Source organism: Oncorhynchus clarkii, chromosome 3, assembly GCF_045791955.1.
Source record: "Oncorhynchus clarkii lewisi isolate Uvic-CL-2024 chromosome 3, UVic_Ocla_1.0, whole genome shotgun sequence".
NCBI lineage: Eukaryota > Metazoa > Chordata > Actinopteri > Salmoniformes > Salmonidae > Oncorhynchus > Oncorhynchus clarkii.
The window spans coordinates 8,935,530-8,956,806 of record NC_092149.1 but is presented as its reverse complement, the minus strand read 5'-3'; the positions used below and the strand labels follow the sequence as shown (position 1 = coordinate 8,956,806).

Here is a 21,277-nt window from a genome sequence, read left to right as displayed (position 1 = left end):
CTCTCTCTCTCGCCCCTCCCTCCATCCCTCTCTGTGTCGGCTGGGGACTTGGTCTCTCTCTCAGGCCCATCTCCATCTCTACATCCACTGCCGTAACATCAGTCTAATTAGAGTCGGCCTTCTCTCTCTCTCTCTCTCTCTCCCTCTCTCTCTCTCTCTCTCTCTCTCTGTGTCTCTCTCTCTCTCTCTCTCTCTCTCTCTTTCTCTCTGTCTCTCCCTCTCTCTCTGTCTCTCTCTCTCTCTCAGCAGTGTGAGGTCTCTTCGGTTCTGATTCATGGCAACACTTCACTAAGAGCTGTGGTGAGGCCTAATTGTTATTAGTTTAAACAAACTCCTGTTGAAAATGAGCAGATCATTTCAGACTGTCAGGGGAAGGGAGAGGAGAGTTGGATATCACATCAGATACGCACGGTAGGCAATACACAATGAAGTGGAGTATATTGAATCAGTGGAGAGGTTAGATCCTGTCTGAGGCCTGAGTGGAGGTCACCTCACTACAGGAGGTCACTCACCTGATTCCAGGACATTATGGCAGAATGTGAAGACACATTCAACAGTTAAGACACGTCAGGAAGAGTTTACAGAGAGAGACAGAGACAGGGAGAGACAGACAGAGAGAGAGACAGAGAGAGAGACAGAGAGAGAGACAGAGACAGGGAGAGACAGACAGAGAGAGAGAGACAGAGAGAGAGACAGAGAGAGAGACAGAGACAGGGAGAGACAGACAGAGAGAGAGAGACAGAGAGAGAGACAGAGAGAGAGACAGAGAGAGAGAGACAGACAGACAGAGATAGAGACAGGGAGAGACATACAGAGACAGGGAGAGACAGACAGAGAGAGAGACAGAGAGAGAGACAGAGAGAGAGACAGAGACAGGGAGAGACAGACAGAGAGAGAGAGACAGAGAGAGAGACAGAGAGAGAGACAGAGACAGGGAGAGACAGACAGACAGAGATAGAGACAGGGAGAGACAGACAGAGACAGACAGACAGAGATAGAGACAGGGAGAGACAAACAGAGAGACAGACAGAGACAGGGGGAGACAGAGAGAGACAGACAGAGACAGGGAGAGACAGACAGACAGAGATAGAGACAGGGAGAGACAGACAGAGAGACAGACAGAGACAGGGGGAGACAGAGAGAGAGAGACAGACAGAGACAGGGGGAGACTTCTCTACTGAAATGCACTGTTCTCTAAGCTTCTCTACTAGTGTGTGTATGTATTTACTAACCTGGGGGTCAGAGTGTGTGTATGTATCTACTAACCTGGGGGTTAGAGACCTTGATGTTCAGAGGTTCCAGGTCAACGTGCAGACAGACGATGAAGGCGTGGCGTCCTTCGGGGCCCGCGGCCTGCAGCTTGTGGGAGGTGACGGCCAGGGTGGAGGTACAGCCCATCGGCTCCAGGAGACTCAGAGACCGCTGCTGACCCAACAGGGTGTACACACTGAACTGGCTCAGGGTTATGGTCCACGGGAAGGCATCACCTGGGCAGGGCAGGGGGGAGGGAGAGAGACAGGGGGGAGGGAGAGAGACAGGGGGAGGGAGAGAGACAGGGGGGAGGGAGAGAGACAGGGGGGGAGGGAGAGAGACAGGGTTAACACAGAGAGACAGGAAGGACAACAGGAAGCCGGTGCTGACACCTAGGATGAGGCTTCAGGAAGGACAACAGGAAGCCGGTGCTGACACTTAGGATGAGGCTTCAGGAAGGACAACAGGAAGCCGGTGCTGACACCTAGGATGAGGCTTCAGGAAGGACAACAGGAAGCCGGTGCTGACACTTAGGATGAGGCTTCAGGAAGGACAACAGGAAGCCGGTGCTGACACCTAGGATGAGGCTTCAGGAAGGACAACAGGAAGCCGGTGCTGACACTTAGGATGAGGCTTCAGGAAGGACGACGGGAAGCAGGTCCTGACACTTAGGATGAGGCTTCAGGAAGGACGACAGGAAGCCGGTGCTGACACTTAGGATGAGGATTCAGGAAGGACAACAGGAAGCAGGTGCTGACACTTAGGATGAGGCTTCAGGAAGGACATTTTGCATAGAATCATCACTACTGGAGCCATAGAGGGGTTAGGGTTAGGGTCAGCCAGGCCAGGCAGTAAGGTGGGCCTGGTCCCAGTTGGCAGAGACAGGCAGCCAGGCCAGGCAGTAAGGTGGGCCTGGTCCCAGTTGGCAGAGACAGAGACAGGCAGCCAGGCAGTAAGGTGGGCCTGGTCCCAGTTGGCAGAGACAGAGACAGGCAGCCAGGTAGTGAGGTAGGCCTGGTCCCAGTTGGCAGAGACAGAGACAGGCAGCCAGGTAGTGAGGTAGGCCTGGTCCCAGTTGGCAGAGACAGAGACAGGCAGCCAGGCCAGGCAGTGAGGTGGGCCTGGTCCTAGTTGGCAGAGACAGAGACAGGCAGCCAGGCCAGGCAGTAAGGTGGGCCTGGTCCCAGTTGGCAGAGACAGAGACAGGCAGCCAGGCCAGGCAGTAAGGTTGGCCTGGTCCTAGTTGGCAGAGACAGAGACAGGCAGCCAGGCCAGGCAGTAAGGTGGGCCTGGTCCTAGTTGGCAGAGACAGAGACAGAAACAGGCAGCCAGGCCAGGCAGTAAGGTGGGCTTGGTCCTAGTTGGCGGAGACAGAGACAGACAGCCAGGCAGTAAGGTGGGCCTGGTCCCAGTTGGCAGAGACAGAGACAGGCAGCCAGGCCAGGCAGTAAGGTGGGCCTGGTCCCAGTTGGCAGAGACAGAGACAGGCAGCCAGGTAGTGAGGTAGGCCTGGTCCTAGTTGGCAGAGACAGAGACAGGCAGCCAGGCCAGGCAGTAAGGTGGGCCTGGTCCTAGTTGGCAGAGACAGAGACAGGCAGCCAGGCCAGACAGTAAGGTGGGCCTGGTCCTAGTTGGCAGAGACAGGCAGCCAGGCCAGACAGTAAGGTGGGCCTGGTCCCAGTTGGCAGAGACAGAGACAGGCAGCCAGGCCAGGCAGTAAGGTGGGCCTGGTCCCAGTTGGCAGAGACATAGACAGGCAGCCAGGTAGTGAGGTAGGCCTGGTCCTAGTTGGCAGAGACAGAGACAGGCAGCCAGGCCAGGCAGTAAGGTGGGCCTGGTCCCAGTTGGCAGAGACAGAGACAGGCAGCCAGGCCAGGCAGTAAGGTGGGCCTGGTCCCAGTTGGCAGAGACAGAGACAGGCAGCCAGGCCAGGCAGTAAGGTGGGCCTGGTCCCAGTTGGCAGAGCCAGAGACAGGCAGCCAGGCCAGGCAGTAAGGTGGGCCTGGTCCCAGTTGGCCGAGACAATGTCAGGCAGCCAGGCCAGACAGTAAGGTGGGCCTGGTCCCAGTTGGCAGAGACAGACAGGCATCTCCTGATTTAAGGGTGACCACCCTGGTTTCACGGTCCTCAGAGTCTAACATATTACTGTTGGCTGGTAGGGGAGGAGGAGGCGTGGAGAGTCCAACATCTAAACACACACACACAACACACACACACGCACACACATGGCCCGTTTCCCTGAGAGAGAGACACACAAGGAGAGAGCCAATTTCCCTGAGAGAGAGAGACACACAAGGAGAGAGCCCGTTTCCTTGAGACAGAGACACACAAGGAGAGAGCCCGTTTCCCTGAGAGAGAGACACACAAGGAGAGAGCCCGTTTCCTTGAGACAGAGACACACAAGGAGAGAGCCCGTTTCCCTGAGAGAGAGACACACAAGGAGAGAGCCCGTTTCCTTGAGAGAGAGAGACACACAAGGAGAGAGCCCGTTTCCCTGAGAGAGAGAGAGAGAGAGAGAGAGACACACAAGGAGAGAGCCCGTTTCCCCAGGCAACGGCCACGCTACATCTCTACCAGGCAGCCCAGCTAGCTCTGATCCGGGGCATTAACCATGAGAGATGAAGAGCCCTTCAAAGCCAGGGAATGATTTACCAGACCCACGGGTCGTTCCTTTTAACAGTTACACTGACAGACCGCTGATGTAAGTGTTTGTTCTGAGGGTTTTTGTGTTAATCTGTGTGTGCCCAACTCTGATGTCATTTAGCCAGCGAGGGAGTTGAAAAAAAATAAAAACAGGGTCCCCCCGTTTTCTGTCAGAGAGCACGGCGGAATGTTCTAGAGGAGGAATAGACATGGTTATGTCAACCTCACCTTCACCACATGTAGAGACAGCAGTACTATATATATACACACACACACACCACACACACACCACACCACACCACACCACACCACACCACACCACACCACACCACACACACACACACACACACACACTAACAGTCTCGCCTCTTAGACCGGTGATCTGTCATTTCTCAAGGTAAATGAGGAATACGACCACAAGCATCCCACAGTGTTCAACATGTCCTCTTCCTCATGTCCATGTTCCAGACGTTTAGGGGGACAGCTAGGGCTCATTTGGTTCTGATTGGGACAGCTAGGGCTCATTTGGTTCTGATTGGGACAGCTAGGGCTCATTTGGTTCTGAATTGGGACAGCTAGGGCTCATTTGGTTCTGAATTGGGACAGCTAGGGCTCATTTGGTTCTGAATTGGGACAGCTAGGGCTCATTTGGTTCTGAATTGGGACAGCTAGGGCTCATTTGGTTCTGATTTGGGACAGCTAGGGCTCATTTGGGACAGCTAGGGCTCATTTGGTTCTGAATTGGGACAGCTAGGGCTCATTTGGGACAGCTAGGGCTCATTCGGTTCTGATTGGGACAGCTAGGGCTCATTTGGGACAGCTAGGGCTCATTTGGTTCTGAATTGGGACAGCTAGGGCTCATTTGGTTCTGAATTGGGACAGCTAGGGCTCATTTGGTTCTGATTTGGGACAGCTAGGGCTCATTTGGTTCTGATTGGGACAGCTAGGGCTCATTTGGGACAGCTAGGGCTCATTTGGTTCTGATTGGGACAGCTAGGGCTCATTTGGTTTTGATTTGGGACAGCTATGGCTCATTTGGGACAGCTAGGGCTCATTTGGTTCTGATTGGGACAGCTAGGGCTCATTTGGTTCTGATTTGGGACAGCTAGGGCTCATTTGGTTCTGATTTGGGACAGCAAGGGCTCATTTGGTTCTGATTTGGGACAGCTAGGGCTCATTTGGTTCTGATTTGGGACAGCTAGGGCTCATTTGGTTCTGATTGGGACAGCTAGGGCTCATTTGGGACAGCTAGGGCTCATTTGGTTCTGATTGGGACAGCTAGGGCTCATTTGGTTCTGATTTGGGACAGCTAGGGCTCATTTGGTTCTGATTTGGGACAGCTAGGGCTCATTTGGTTCTGATTTGGGACAGCTAGGGCTCATTTGGTTCTGATTTGGGACAGCTAGGGCTCATTTGGTTCTGATTTGGGACAGCTAGGGCTCATTTGGTTCTGATTTGGGACAGCTAGGGCTCATTTGGTTCTGATTTGGGACAGCTAGGGCTCATTTGGTTCTGATTTGGGACAGCTAGGGCTCATTTGGTTCTGATTTGGGACAGCTAGGGCTCATTTGGTTCTGACTTGGGACAGCTAGGGCTCATTTGGTTCTGATTTGGGACAGCTAGGGCTCATTTGGTTCTGATTTGGGACAGCTAGGGCTCATTTGGTTCTGATTTGGGACAGCTAGGGTTCATTTGGTTCTGATTTGGGACAGCTAGGGCTCATTTGGTTCTGGTTTGGGACAGCTGGGGCTCATTTGGTACAGCTAGGGCTCATTTGGTTCTGATTTGGGACAGCTAGGGTTCATTTGGTTCTGATTTGGGACAGCTAGGGCTCATTTGGTTCTGGTTTGGGACAGCTGGGGCTCATTTGGTACAGCTAGGGCTCATTTGGTTTGGGACAGCTAGGGCTCATTTGGTACAGCTAGGGCCCATTTGGTTCTGATTTGGGACAGCTAGGGATCATTTGGTTCTGGTTTGGGACAGCTCGGGCTCATTTGGTTCTGACTTGGGACAGCTAGGGCTCATTTGGTTCTGATTTGGGACAGCTAGGGCTCATTTGGTTCTGACTTGGGACAGCTAGGGCTCATTTGGATCTGATTTGAATGTTCTGTGTCTTTTGGCATTTGGACAAGCTCTGACTTTTCACTTAAAACATTGTTGGGTTTTTAAACATATACGATTCAGAATACAACCTCCCTCCAGTCTGGTCCTGGACACCATGAAGGAGAGGTCTTGCTATAACAGGTGTAATAACTACCTCCCTCCCTCCAGTCTGGTCCTGGACACCATGAAGGAGAGGTCCTGCTATAACAGGTGTTATAACCACCTCCCTCCAGTCTGGTCCTGGACACCATGAAGGAGAGGTCCTGCTATAACAGGTGTTATAACCACCTCCCTCCCTCCAGTCTGGTCCTGGTCACCATGAAGGAGAGGTCCTGTTATAACAGGTGTTATAACCACCTCCCTTCCTCCAGTCTGGTCCTGGACACCATGAATGAGAGGTCCTGCTATAACAGGTGTTATAACCACCTCCCTCCCTCCAGTCTGGTCCTGGACACCATGAAGGAGAGGTCCTGTTATAACAGGTGTTATAACAACCTCCCTTCCTCCGTATGGTCCTGGACACCATGAAGGAGAGGTCCTGCTATAACAGGTGTTATAACAACCTCCCTTCCTCCAGTCTGGTTCTGGACACCATGAAGGAGAGGTCCTGCTATAACAGGTGTTATAACAACCTCCCTTCCTCCAGTCTGGTCCTGGACACCATGAAGGAGAGGTCCTGCTATAACAGGTGTTATAACAACCTCCCTTCCTCCAGTATGGGCCTGGACACCATAAAGGGGAGGTCTTGCTATAACAGGTGTTATAACAACCTCCCTTCCTCCGTATGGTCCTGGACACCATGAAGGAGAGGTCCTGCTATAACAGGTGTAATAACCACCTCCCTCCCTCCAGTCTGGTCCTGGACACCATTAAGGAGAGGTCCTGCTATAACAGGTGTAATAACCACCTCCCTCCCTCCAGTCTGGTCCTGGACACCATGAAGGAGAGGTCCTGCTATAACAGGTGTTATAACAACCTCCCTTCCTCCAGTATGGGCCTGGACACCATGAAGGGGAGGTCTTGCAATAACAGGTGTTATAACAACCTCCCTTCCTCCGTATGGTCCTGGACACCATGAAGGAGAGGTCCTGCTATAACAGGTGTAATAACTACCTCCCTCCCTCCAGTCTGGTCCTGGACACCGTGAAGGAGAGGTCCTGCTATAACAGGTGTAATAACTACCTCCCTCCCTCCAGTCTGGTCCTGGACACCATGAAGGAGAGGTCCTGCTATAACAGGTGTTATAACAGGTGTAATAACGTGTAATAACCTACCTTCCTCCAGTATGGGCCTGGACACCATGAAGGGGAGGTCTTGCAGGGGCTCCATGTATTTGTGTCCAGCAGACAGCACAGTGATATGGGGCAGGCAGACTACCAGAGTCCCAGGCATGGTGGCCTGGTTGTGGTACCAGCTACGGACAGTACCGGGGATGTCTCCACAGATAATGGTGCTGGGAGAGGGGAGGCTGTCGTTGGGGAGGAACACACAGCATGACTGGAGATCCAACTGGAGGAGGAGAGAAGAAGAAGAGGAGGAGAGAGAAGAAGAGGAGGAGAGAAGAAGAGGAGGAGAGAAGAAGAAGAGGAGGAGAGAAGAAGAAGAGGAGAGAGAGGAAGAGGAGGAGAGAAGAAGAGGAGAGAGAGAAGAAGAAGAGGAGAGAGAGGAAGAGGAGGAGAGAAGAAGAGGAGAGAGAGGAAGAGGGAGAGAGAGGAAGAGGAGAGAGAGGAAGAGGGAGAGAGAGGAAGAGGAGGAGAGAGGAAGAGGAGGAGAGAAGAAGAGGAGAGAGAGGAAGAGGAGGAGAGAGAAGAAGAGGAGGAGAGAAGAAGAGGAGAGAGAGGAAGAGGAGGAGAGAGAAGAAGAGAGATGGTGCACCATTAGAACTGTGCATCAAATGAATACATACAACACAACAACAGCTTGAGGAGCAGGGAGGAGATGTGATGGGCAGTGAGGAACAGGGAGGGGCAGTGAGGAGCAGGGAGGAGCAGTGAGGAGCAGGGAGGGGCAGTGAGGAGCAGGGAGGAGCAGTGAGGGGCAGTGAGGGGCAGTGAGGAGCAGGGAGGGGCAGTGAGGAGCAGTGAGGAGCAGGGAGGAGCAGTGAGGAGCAGGGAGGAGCAGTGCGGAGCAGTGAGGAGCAGGGAGGAGCAGGGAGGAGCAGTGATGAGCAGTGAGGAGCAGGGAGGAGCAGTGAGGAGCAGGGAGGGCCAGGGAGGGGCAGTGAGGGGCAGTGAGGAGCTGGGAGGAGCAGTGAGGAGCAGGGAGGAGCAGTGAGGAGCTGTGAGGAGCAGGGAGGGGCAGGGAGGAGCTGTGAGGAGCAGGGAGGGGGGTTTCTGTACCAGAGTAACTTAGTCTTCAACAGACCATGAACTCTGTGCTGTCTCAGTGTTTACACGGCAAGGCTGGTTGAAACTTCTCAGAAGGACAACAACTGGTGTAATGGAAAAGCACATGTCCCTTCGCTCCTAAATCTGACCCGTACAAAACTAATCTCTCCGCATTGTGTCAAGTTTTTCTCTTGTTGGACACTGTTCAAAGCCACAGAATCCAGAGAAACAAACACTGGGTAACTCACGGTGGTAACTGCCCGTGAGGCCATCTATGGCGAGCGCAGATCAATCACGAATAAGGAAATATGTGCTTTTCCTGTGTGCGGCGTGAGGTAGTTTAGGTCACTAATCTGAGGCAGGGGGGGGGGGAGAAACACAGACAGGGTGTAATCCCAGTTCCCACAGTTAAAAAGGAGGGCTTCAGTCACAGTTACCGTGGAGGGTTCATTCACAGTCACCGTGGAGGGTTTCAGTCACAGTCACTATGGAGGGCTTCAGTCACAGTCACCATGGAGGGCTTCAGTCACAGTCACCATGGAGGGCTTCAGTCACCATGGAGGGCTTCAGTCACCATGGAGGGCTTCAGTCACAGTCACTATGGAGGGCTTCAGTCACCATGGAGGGCTTCAGTCACAGTTACCGTGGAGGGTTCATTCACAGGGTTTCAGTCACAGTCACTATGGAGGGCTTCAGTCACAGTTACCGTGGAGGGTTCATTCACAGGGTTTCAGTCACAGTCACCATGGAGGGCTTCAGTCACAGTCACTATGGAGGGCTTCAGTCACAGTCACCATGGAGGGCTTCAGTCACCATGGAGGGCTTCAGTCACCATGGAGGGCTTCAGTCACAGTTACCGTGGAGGGTTCATTCACAGGGTTTCAGTCACAGTCACTATGGAGGGCTTCAGTCACAGTCACCACGGAGGGCTTCAGTCACCATGGAGGGCTTCAGTCACAGTCACTATGGAGGGTTTCAGTCAGTTATCATGGAGGGTTCATTCACAGTCACTATGGAGGGCTTCAGTCACAGTTATCATGGAGGGCTTCAGTCACAGTCACTGTGGAGGGCTTCTGTCACAGTCACCATGGAGGGCTTCAGTCACAGTCACCATGGAGGGCTTCAGTCACAGTCACTGTGGAGGGCTTCAGTCACAGCCGCCGTGGAGGGTTCAGTCACATTCACCATGGAGGGCTTCAGTCACAGTCACCATGGAGGGCTTCAGTCACAGCCGCCGTGGAGGGTTCAGTCACATTCACCATGGATGGCTCAGTCACATTCACCATGGAGGGCTTCACAGTCACTATGGAGGGTTCAGTCACAGTCACCATGGAGGCTTCAGTCACAGTCACCATGGAGGGTTCAGTCACATTCACCATGGAGGGCTTTTGTCACAGTCACCATGAAGGGTTCAGTCACAGTCACCGTGGAGGGTTCAGTCACAGTCACCGTGGAGGGTTCAGTCACAGTCACCGTGGAGTGTTTCAGTCACAGTCACATTCACAGTCACCATGGAGGGTTCAGTCACAGTCACCATGGAGGGTTCAGTCACAGTCACCATGTAGGCTACAGTCACAGTCACCGTGGAGGGTTCAGTCACAGTCACCATGGAGGGTTCAGTCACAGTCACCGTGGAGTGTTTCAGACACAGTCACATTCAGTCACCATGTAGGCTACAGTCACAGTCACCGTGGAGGGTTCAGTCACAGTCACCATGGAGGGCTTCTGTCACAGTCACTATCTCCCACATTCAGAGTGTGGGGAGGAACAGGTAGGACAAGGACTAACAGGTAGGACTAACAGGTAGGACTAACAGGTAGGACTATAACTAACAGGTAGGACTCCCTCAGCCCCTAAGTCACCCTGGGAGACCAGGACATGCTCCTGGGTCTCCCTGAGGTTGTGCTGTTAATGAAGGGGGGGGTGGAAGAGTCAGAGAGAGTCAGAGAGAGAGATAGAGAGAGAGTCAGCGAGAGAAATAGAGAGTCAGAGAGAGAGAGATAGTCACAGAGAGAGTCAGAGAGAGTCAGAGAGAGAGAGAGAGAGTCAGAGAGAAAGAGAGAGTCAGAGAGAGAGAGAGAGTCAGAGAGACAGAGTCAGAGAGAGAGAGAGAGTAACAGAGAGAGAGAGAAAGAGCTCTATGCCTGTGGTGCTTGTACGAACAGATTCAACCAGAGGGAAGAGAAGAGAGTGTAAACAGCCTGATGTCAGAATATCAACTGCTGAGACCACTGCCAAAACCAATGACAGCATCTCTGTTACACCAGCTCTCCCTTGCGCTCTCTCTCTCCACTCTCTGTTGCTCCCCCCCCCTCTCTCTCTCTCTCCCTCTCTCTCTCTTGCTCCCCCCCTCTCTCTCTCTCCTCTCTCTCTCTCTCTCCCCCCATCTCTCTCTCTCTATATTTCTCTCTAACTCCCCCCCCCCCCTCTCTCCTCTTCTCCCCTGTCAAAGCCGTGGTGTTTGTGTCCAGTCGTTGTACCATGACCACGCATTGATTCACAATGGAAAATGTGTGTTACTGTGTTTCATGGCCAGAGGGGAGAGAGAGAAGAGGAGAACATAGTCTGTGGTTCACGGTCAGAGGGGAGAGAGAAGAGGAGAACAGAGCCCGTGGTTCACAGTAGGGTTGATGCTCAGGGCCACACAGTGAAATGACAGTTTGACATGAGGTGGTTTGTAATACTACAGGGGTAATCTGAGTCAATCTGGACACTGTGTGTTCCTATGGAGAGAGCTAGCTACAGGGGTAATCTGAGTCAATCTGGACACTGTGTGTTCCTATGGAGAGAGCTAGCTACAGGGGTAATCTGAGTCAATCTGGACACTGTGTGTTCCTATGGAGAGAGCTAGCTACAGGGGTAATCTGGACACTGTGTGTTCCTACGGAGAGAGCAAGCTACAGGGGTAATCTGGACACTGTGTGTTCCTATGGAGAGAGCTAGCTACAGGGGTAATCTGGACACTGTGTGTTCCTATGGAGAGAGCTAGCTACAGGGGTAATGGAGAGAGCTAGCTACAGGGGTAATCTGGACACTGTGTGTTCCTATGGAGAGAGCTAGCTACAGGGTTAATCTGGGCACTGTGTGTTCCTATGGAGAGAGCTAGCTACAGGGTTAATCTGGGCACTGTGTGTTCCTATGGAGAGAGCTAGCTACAGGGTTAATCTGGACACTGTGTGTTCCTATGGAGAGAGCTAGCTACAGGGTTAATCTGGACACTGTGTGTTCCTATGGAGAGAGCTAGCTACAGGGTTAATCTGGGCACTGTGTGTTCCTATGGAGAGAGCTAGCTACAGGGGTAATCTGGACACTGTGTGTTCCTATGGAAAGAGCTAGCTACAGGGTTAATCTGGACACTGTGTGTTCCTATGGAGAGAGCTAGCTACAGGGTTAATCTGGACACTGTGTGTTCCTATGGAGAGAGCTAGCTACAAGGGGTAATCTGGACACTGTGTGTTCCTATGGAGAGAGCTAGCTACAGGGTTAATCTGGACACTGTGTGTTCCTATGGAGAGAGCTAGCTACAGGGGTAATCTGGACACTGTGTGTTCCTATGGAGAGAGCTAGCTACAGGGTTAATCTGGACACTGTGTGTTCCTATGGAGAGAGCTAGCTACAGGGTTAATCTGGACACTGTGTGTTCCTATGGAGAGAGCTAGCTACAGGGCTAATCTGGGCACTGTGTGTTCCTATGGAGAGAGCTAGCTACAGGGGTAATCTGGACACTGTGTGTTCCTATGGAGAGAGCTAGCTACAGGGTTAATCTGGACACTGTGTGTTCCTATGGAGAGAGCTAGCTACAGGGTTAATCTGGGCACTGTGTGTTCCTATGGAGAGAGCTAGCTACAGGGGTAATCTGGACACTGTGTGTTCCTATGGAGAGAGCTAGCTACAGGGTTAATCTGGGCACTGTGTGTTCCTATGGAGAGAGCTAGCTACAGGGGTAATCTGGACACTGTGTGTTCCTATGGAGAGAGCTAGCTACAAGGTTAATCTGGACACTGTGTGTTCCTATGGAGAGAGCTAGCTACAGGGGTAATCTGGACACTGTGTGTTCCTATGGAGAGAGCTAGCTACAGGGGTAATCTGGACACTGTGTGTTCCTATGGAGAGAGCTAGCTACAGGGGTAATCTGGACACTGTGTGTTCCTATGGAGAGAGCTAGCTACAGGGGTAATCTGGACACTGTGTGTTCCTATGGAGAGAGCTAGCTACAGGGGTAATCTGGACACTGTCTGTTCCTATGGAGAGAGCTAGCTACAGGGGTAATCTGGACACTGTGTGTTCCTATGGAGAGAGCTAGCTACAGGGGTAATCTGGACACTGTGTGTTCCTATGGAGAGAGCTAGCTACAGGGGTAATCTGGACACTGTGTGTTCCTATGGAGAGAACTAGCTACAGGGTTAATCTGGACACTGTGTGTTCCTATGGAGAAAGCTAGCTACAGGGTTAATCTGGACAATGTGTGTTCCTATGGAGAGAGCTAGCTACAGGGGTAATCTGGACACTGTGTGTTCCTATGGAGAGAGCTAGCTACAGGGTTAATCTGGACACTGTGTGTTCCTATGGAGAGAGCTAGCTACCGGGTTAATCTGGACACTGTGTGTTCCTATGGAGAGAGCTAGCTACAGGGTTAATCTGGGCACTGTGTGTTCCTATGGAGAGAGCTAGCTAAAGGGGTAATCTGGACACTGTGTGTTCCTATGGAGAGAACTAGCTACAGGGTTAATCTGGACACTGTGTGTTCCTATGGAGAAAGCTAGCTACAGGGTTAATCTGGACACTGTGTGTTCCTATGGAGAGAGCTAGCTACAGGGGTAATCTGGACACTGTGTGTTCCTATGGAGAGAGCTAGCTACAGGGTTAATCTGGACACTGTGTGTTCCTATGGAGAGAGCTAGCTACCGGGTTAATCTGGACACTGTGTGTTCCTATGGAGAGAGCTAGCTACAGGGTTAATCTGGGCACTGTGTGTTCCTATGGAGAGAGCTAGCTACAGGGGTAATCTGGACACTGTGTGTTCCTATGGAGAGAGCTAGCTACAGGGTTAATCTGGACACTGTGTGTTCCTATGGAGAGAGCTAGCTACAGGGTTAATCTGGGCACTGTGTGTTCCTATGGAGAGAGCTAGCTACAGGGGTAATCTGGACACTGTGTGTTCCTATGGAGAGAGCTAGCTACAGGGTTAATCTGGACACTGTGTGTTCCTATGGAGAGAGCTAGCTACAGGGTTAATCTGGACATTGTGTGTTCCTATGGAGAGAGCTAGCTACAGGGTTAATCTGGGCACTGTGTGTTCCTATGGAGAGAGCTAGCTACAGGGGTAATCTGGACACTGTGTGTTCCTATGGAGAGAGCTAGCTACAGGGTTAATCTGGACACTGTGTGTTCCTATGGAGAGAGCTAGCTACAGGGTTAATCTGGGCACTGTGTGTTCCTATGGAGAGAGCTAGCTACAGGGGTAATCTGGACACTGTGTGTTCCTATGGAGAGAGCTAGCTACAGGGTTAATCTGGACACTGTGTGTTCCTATGGAGAGAGCTAGCTACAGGGTTAATCTGGACACTGTGTGTTCCTATGGAGAGAGCTAGCTACAGGGTTAATCTGGGCACTGTGTGTTCCTATGGAGAGAGCTAGCTACAGGGGTAATCTGGACACTGTGTGTTCCTATGGAGAGAGCTAGCTACAGGGTTAATCTGGACACTGTGTGTTCCTATGAAGAGAGCTAGCTACAGGTTTAATCTGGACACTGTGTGTTCCTATGGAGAGAGCTAGCTACAGGGTTAATCTGGGCACTGTGTGTTCCTATGGAGAGAGCTAGCTACAGGGGTAATCTGGACACTGTGTGTTCCTATGGAGAGAGCTAGCTACAGGGTTAATCTGGACACTGTGTGTTCCTATGGAGAGAGCTAGCTACAGGGTTAATCTGGGCACTGTGTGTTCCTATGGAGAGAGCTAGCTACAGGAGTAATCTGGACACTGTGTGTTCCTATGGAGAGAGCTAGCTACAGGGTTAATCTGGACACTGTGTGTTCCTATGGAGAGAGCTAGCTACAGGGGTAATCTGGACACTGTGTGTTCCTATGGAGAGAGCTAGCTACAGGGGTAATCTGGACACTGTGTGTTCCTATGGAGAGAGCTAGCTACAGGGGTAATCTGGACACTGTGTGTTCCTATGGAGAGAGCTAGCTACAGGGGTAATCTGGACACTGTGTGTTCCTATGGAGAGAGCTAGCTACAGGGGTAATCTGGACACTGTGTGTTCCTATGGAGAGAGCTAGCTACAGGGGTAATCTGGACACTGTGTGTTCCTATGGAGAGAGCTAGCTACAGGGGTAATCTGGACACTGTGTGTTCCTATGGAGAGAGCTAGCTACAGGGGTAATCTGGACACTGTGTGGTCCTATGGAGAGAGCTAGCTACAGGGTTAATCTGGACACTGTGTGTTCCTATGGAGAGAGCTAGCTACAGGGGTAATCTGGACACTGTGTGGTCCTATGGAGAGAGCTAGCTACAGGGGTAATCTGGACACTGTGTGTTCCTATGGAGAGAGCTAGCTACAGGGTTAATCTGGACACTGTGTGTTCCTATGGAGAGAGCTAGCTACAGGGTTAATCTGGACACTGTGTGTTCCTATGGAGAGAGCTAGCTACAGGGGTAAAATATGGTACAAGGTCATTGGGTATTGGAGATAATTGTGTTTGACAGCTCAGCGACAGGCCAATAAACAGAGTTTTGGAAGGAGTGGGGTACATGGACCATCTCCCCTACTGAGAAGTGACAGGTGTGGGTTGGGGGGGGGGGTTAAAGGTCAGGCAGGTGAAGGGAGTTTGGACCGTTCCATCAGATGCCTGGCTGGTGGAAAAGCACAGAGTTCTATTACGCCAAAATGACCAAAAACATTCAGTGATTACAACAACAACAACAACATCAGTGTTTTGGTTTTTACCATAATAGGAGAGTGAAAATGTTTCCCATTTTGGGGTTAAAAGTTGTGGAAGAGACAGATGTTTCCACCGTGGACACAGGAGGCACAACTCTAAGGGCTGCGACACAACTAGTATCTGAAAGGCAAAGTGGTCTAAGTCTCACGTGTTATATCTCTAACGCATCTCTCTGTAACTCTCTCAGGAGGTCAGTAGTTTAATCTAAAGGCTGGATGTAACATGTATCTCTATCGCATCTCTCTGTAACTCTCTCAGGAGGTCACGGGGAAGTTCAACAAGTAGTTTAATTTAAGAATAAGGCCAGAGAGGGGTGTGGTATGGCTCGTAGGCACAACGCAACACGGAGTGCCGGGACACAGCCCTTAGCTGTGGAATATTTGCCTTTTACCCCCCCCCCCCCCCCAAGGGCCGAATTTCTTAATTAAATTACTTGTTCAAGGACTGACTAACACCAGGTCTATAGGAAGGACTGACTAACACCAGGTCTATAGGAAGGACTGACTAACACCAGGTCTATAGGAAGGACTGACTAACACCAGGTCTATAGGAAGGACTGACTAACACCAGGTCTATAGGAAGGACTGACTAACACCAGGTCTATAGGAAGGACTGACTAACACCAGGTCTATAGGAAGGACTGACTAACACCAGGTCTATAGGAAGGACTGACTAACACCAGGTCTATAGGAAGGACTGACTAACACCAGGTCTATAGGAAGGAAACAGATGCAGACTAATGGGAATGGTTGGAAGGTCTGGTCCCAAACAAAACCCTATTCCCTACCTAGTACACAGGAGAGGATGTTGGGCTGGATCGTGTAGTTTGTGTGTGTGTGTGTGTGTGTGTGTGTGTGTGTGTGTGTGTGTGGTGTGTGTGTGTGTGTGTGTGTGTGTGTGTGTGTGTGTGTGGTGTGTGTGTGTGTGTCTGTTTCCGTGTGTGTGTGTGTGTGTGTGTGTGTGTGTGTGTGTGGTGTGTGTGTATGTGTGTGTGTGTGTGTGGTGTGTGTGGTGTGTGTGTGTGTGTGTGTGTGTGTGTGTGGTGTGTGTGTGTGGTGTGTGTGTATGTGTGTGTGTGTGTGTGGTGTGTGTGGTGTGTGTGTGTGTGTGTGTGTGTGTGAATGTGTGTGTGTGTGTGTGTGTGTGTGTGTGTGTGGTGTGTGTGTGTGTGTCTGTTTCCGTGTGTGTGTGTGTGTGTGTGTGTGTGTGTGTGTGTGGTGTGTGTGTATGTGTGTGTGTGTGTGTGGTGTGTGTGGTGTGTGTGTGTGTGTGTGTGTGTGTGTATGTGTGTGTGTGTGTGCGTGTGTGTGGTGTGTGTGGTGTGTGTGTGTGTGTGTGTGTGTGTGTGTGTGTGTCTGTTTCCGTGTGTGTGTGTGTGTGTGTGTGTGTGTGTGTGTGTGTGGTGTGTGTGTATGTGTGTGTGTGTGTGTGTGTGTGTGTGTGTGTGTGTATGTGTGTGTGTGTGTGTGTGTGTGTATAAGGCAGGTAGCATCATCACCACCTCAACAGACTCTATTGAAAACTTTCTGAACTAGAACAGGAAACTAAAACATTTCTTCATTTCAACCAGGAAGTCTCTGGAAAAACACACCAATACATTCCTTATGCTGGTTTAGACACACACACACACACACAAACACACACGGAAACAGACACACACACCATACACACACACACAGCTCATATTCTCCCCTGTGATTGTACAGTCAATGACCATGTGCAGAATAAAAGGGCATTTTGCAGCCGGCCTGGCTTCCAGCCAAGACACCTGAATTAACACCCCCCCCCCCCCCTTAAACAGAGATGTGAGACTGAAACGGCCTCTCTTCTCTCCTGTGTTCCCCAGCCCACTGCTGTGTGTTGATCTAATAACCTCCACTCCTCCACAGTGGCCCACCAACCAGCCAGCTACAGACCCAGCTTTAGTTCCTAGTGTGTTGATCTAGTTACCTCCACAGTGGTCCACCAGCCAGCCAGCTACAGACCCAGCTTTAGTTCCTAGTGTGTTGATCTAGTTACCTCCACGCCTCCACAGTGGCCCACCAGCCAGCCAGCTACAGACCCAGCTTTAGTTCCTAGTGTGTTGCTCTAGTTAGCCCCACTCCTCCACAGTGGCCCACCAACCAGCCAGCTACAGACCCAGCTTTAGTTCCTAGTGTGTTGATCTAGTTACCTCCAGTGGCCCACCAACTGGCCAGCTACAGACCCAGCTTTAGTTCCTAGTGTGTTGATCTAGTTACCTACAGTGGCCCACCAACTAGCCAGCTACAGACCCAGCTTAAGTTCCTAGTGTGTTGATCTAGTTACCCCTACTCCTCCACAGTGGCCCACCAGCCAGCCAGCAACAGACCCAGCTTTAGTCCCTAGTGTGTTGATCTAGTTACCTCCAGTGGCCCACCAACCAGCCAGCTACAGACTCAGCTTTAGTTCCTAGTGTGTTGATCTAGTTACCTCCAGTGGCCCACCAACTAGCCAGCTACAGACCCAGCTTTAGTTCCTCGTGTGTTGATCTAGTTACCTCCACTCCTCCACAGTGGCCAAACCAGCCAGCCAGCTACAGACCCAGCTTTAGTTCCTAGTGTGTTGATCTAGTTACCTCCACTCCTCCACAGTGGCCCACCAACCAGCCAGCTACAGACCCAGCTTTAGATCCTAGTGTGTTGATCTAGTGACCTCCACAGTGGCCCACCAGCCAGCCAGCAACAGACCCAGCTTTAGTCCCTAGTGTGTTGATCTAGTTTCCTCCAGTGGCCCACCAGCCAGCCAGCAACAGACCCAGCTTTAGTCCCTAGTGTGTTGATCTAGTTACCTCCAGTGGCCCACCAACCAGCCAGCTACAGACTCAACTTTAGTTTCTAGTGTGTTGATCTAGTTACCTCCAGTGGCCCACCAACTAGCCAGCTACAGACCCAGCTTTAGTTCCTCGTGTGTTGATCTAGTTACCTCCACTCCTCCACAGTGGCCCAACCAGCCAGCCAGCTACAGACCCAGCTTTAGTTCCTAGTGTGTTGATCTAGTTACCTCCACTCCTCCACAGTGGCCCACCAACCAGCCAGCTACAGACCCAGCTTTAGATCCTAGTGTGTTGATCTAGTGACCTCCACAGTGGCCTACCAACCAGCCAGCTACAGACCCAGCTTTAGTTCCTAGTGTGTTGATCTAGTTACCTCCACAGTGGCCCACCAGCCAGCCAGCTACAGACCAGGCTTTAGTTCCTAGTGTGATTGTCCTGGGGGTGAAATGGCTGCCTGTCTTTCTCTGTTTCCCTGGGTTGGCCTGACAACACAGAGTTCTAAATATGGAGATCATGTCAGTTCTCAGAACTCCTGGCCAGCCAATCAGACAGGCCTTTTGGAGTCACACGTGTAGACTGGACCCTGTTTCAATTCCACTGTTTTAAATATGTGTCCCTCCTCTCTCCCTGTAGGAGAGGCTGTGTCCAGTACTGTTCAATATTACTGTCCTGTCCTGTTTAATGTTATGACCGAGCCAGTACACGAGGATGGTTTATCTGTCCTGTCCTGTTTAATGTTATGACCGAGCCAGTACACCAGGATGGTTTATCTGTCCTGTCCCGTTTAATGTTATGACCGAGCCAGTACACCAGGATGGTTTATCTGTCCTGTCCCGTTTAATGTTATGACCGAGCCAGTACACCAGGATGGTTTATCTGTCCTGTCCTGTTTAATGTTATGACCGAGCCAGTACACGAGAATCTGTGTCCAACAAGGCCGGTTTTCCTGCAGATGAAAAGGAAGCAGAATAAAAACCAGTGTACAGTTTAAAGTCTGTATTGTATTAAGTGGACGGTTAAATCTGAAGGCTGGATGGTTTAATCTGAAGGCTGGATGGTTTAATCTAAAGGCTGGATGGTTTAATCTGAAGGCTGGATGGTTTAATCTGAAGGCTGGATGGTTTAATCTGAAGGCTGGATGGTTTAATCTGAAGGTTTAATCTGAAGGCTGGATGGTTTAATCTGAAGGTTTAATCTGAAGGCTGGATGGTTTAATCTGAAGGCTGGATGGTTTAATTTGAAGGCTGGATGGTTTAATCTGAAGGCTGGATGGTTTAATCTGAAGGCTGGATGGTTTAATCTGAAGGTTGGATGGTTTAATCTGAAGGCTGGATGGTTTAATCTGAAGGCTGGATGGTTTAATCTGAAGTTTTAATCTGAAGGCTGGATGGTTTAATCTGAAGGTTTAATCTGAAGGCTGGATGGTTTCATCTGAAGGCTGGATGGTTTAATCTAATGGTTTAATCTGAAGGCTGGGTGGTTTAATTGAATGGTTTAATCTGAAGGCTGGATGGTTTAATCTGAAGGTTTAATCTGAAGGCTGGATGGTTTAATCTGAAGGCTGGATGGTTTAATCTAATGGTTTAATCTGAAGGCTGGATGGTTTAATCTGAATGCTGGATGGTTTAATCTGAAGGCTGGATGGTTTAATCTGAAGGCTGGATGGTTTAATCTGATGGCTGGATGGTTTAATCTGAAGGCTGGATGGTTTAATCTGAAGGCTGGATGGTTTAATCTGAAGGCTGGATGGTTTAATCTGAAGGCTGGATGGTTTAATCTGAAGGCTGGATGGTTTAATCTGAAGGCTGGATGGTTTAATCTGAAGGCCCATGTAGAAGTGGCAAATATTACCATAGGAGGGAAGCTCTTCGAAACGTTCTGGTGAAACTAGCAGATGACCGTCTGTAGAGAGGACAGGCAGCCTGGGTTATACCAAAACACAACCCCATCACTACAGGGATGTGTCTGTGTGCGTGTGCATGTGTGTGTGTGTGAGTGATTGTACACGTGTGTGTGTGTGTGTGCACATACACTAGGCCAGAGTCCATCTCTCCCAGGAGCTAGTCCCCCCTCTCTCTCTCTCTCCCTCTCTCTCTCTCTCCCTCTCTCTCTCCCTCCTTGTCTCTCTCGCTCTCCCTCCTTGTCTCTCTCGCTCTCCCTCCTTGTCTCTCTCGCTCTCCCTCCTTCTCTCTCTCGCTCTCCCTCCTTCTCTCTCTCCCTCTCCCTCCTCCTCTCTCTCGCTCTCCCTCCTTCTCTCTCTCCCTCCATCTCGCTCTCTCTGTTCCACCAAACAACAGTGACTCACCACAGAGTATAGCGAGCCATAGGGCTCCACAGGAAACAGCCCGGAGATAAAGAGGAGAGAGAGCGAGAGGAGAGGAAATTAGAAACACCCTGCCCGCGTGGATCCCTGTTGAAAACATTCCCAAGCTCTGGACCTGGGAACATCTCGGAAACAACCACAGGACAGAACACCTTGTTTTGTAAAACCTGATCCGGCTCCAAACGTAATCTTCTTCCTGTGTGACGGAAGGACGGCCCGGAGAGACCGAGAGAAATATCTTCTGTATTTCCTGAAATGGCTGAGCTGAGGACGGAAGGGCCCGGGGCCTCTGACGGTCCTCAGCAGCTAACCTTAACCTCAACCATACCGCCCACAACCTCACCACACACACACACACACACCTCACAAATCTGCCTGTGCACCCTGGGTAACTGTTTCCACAAAACCACATGTGAAAAGGTAGCAGAGATGAGGATATGAGTTAGTGTCTGAGAAGGGAGGGGACAGCAGATGTAGCTGGTAGTGTTATAGTTAGGGTTAGACTGGGGTAGTGTTATAGTTAGGGTTAGACTGGGATAGTGGTAGTGTTATAGTTAGGGTTAGACTCGAGTAGTGGTAGTGTTATGTAGCTAGCAGGACTCCAGCCTCCCTATAACAGCCAGGTCCCAGCTAGCAGGACTCCAGCCTCCCTATAACAGCCAGCTAGCAGGACTCCAGCCTCCCTATAACAGCCAGCTAGCAGGACTCCAGCCTCCCTATAACAGCCAGCTAGCAGGACTCCAGCCTCCCTATAACAGCCAGCTAGCAGGACCCCAGCCTCGCTATAACAGCCAGCTAGCAGGACTCCAGCCTCCCTATAACAGCCAGCTAGCAGGACGCCAGCCTCCCTATAACAGCCAGCTAGCAGGACTCCAGCCTCCCTATAACAGCC

At 51.1% G+C, this 21,277-nt stretch overlaps 1 protein-coding gene across 1 annotated transcript in view; it reads right to left on the bottom strand.

Annotated features, from left to right (window-relative positions):
• LOC139405591 (intermembrane lipid transfer protein VPS13B-like) overlaps positions 1–21,277 on the bottom strand; it is a 171,628-nt gene that overhangs the window by 57,269 nt on the left and 93,082 nt on the right. The window contains exons 6-7 of the mRNA XM_071148003.1: positions 7,272–7,506; positions 1,267–1,487 (exon numbers count right to left, since the gene is read on the bottom strand). Coding sequence (XP_071004104.1) covers positions 1,267–1,487; positions 7,272–7,506 — 456 coding nt within the window. The remainder of the gene's footprint in view (positions 1–1,266; positions 1,488–7,271; positions 7,507–21,277) is intronic.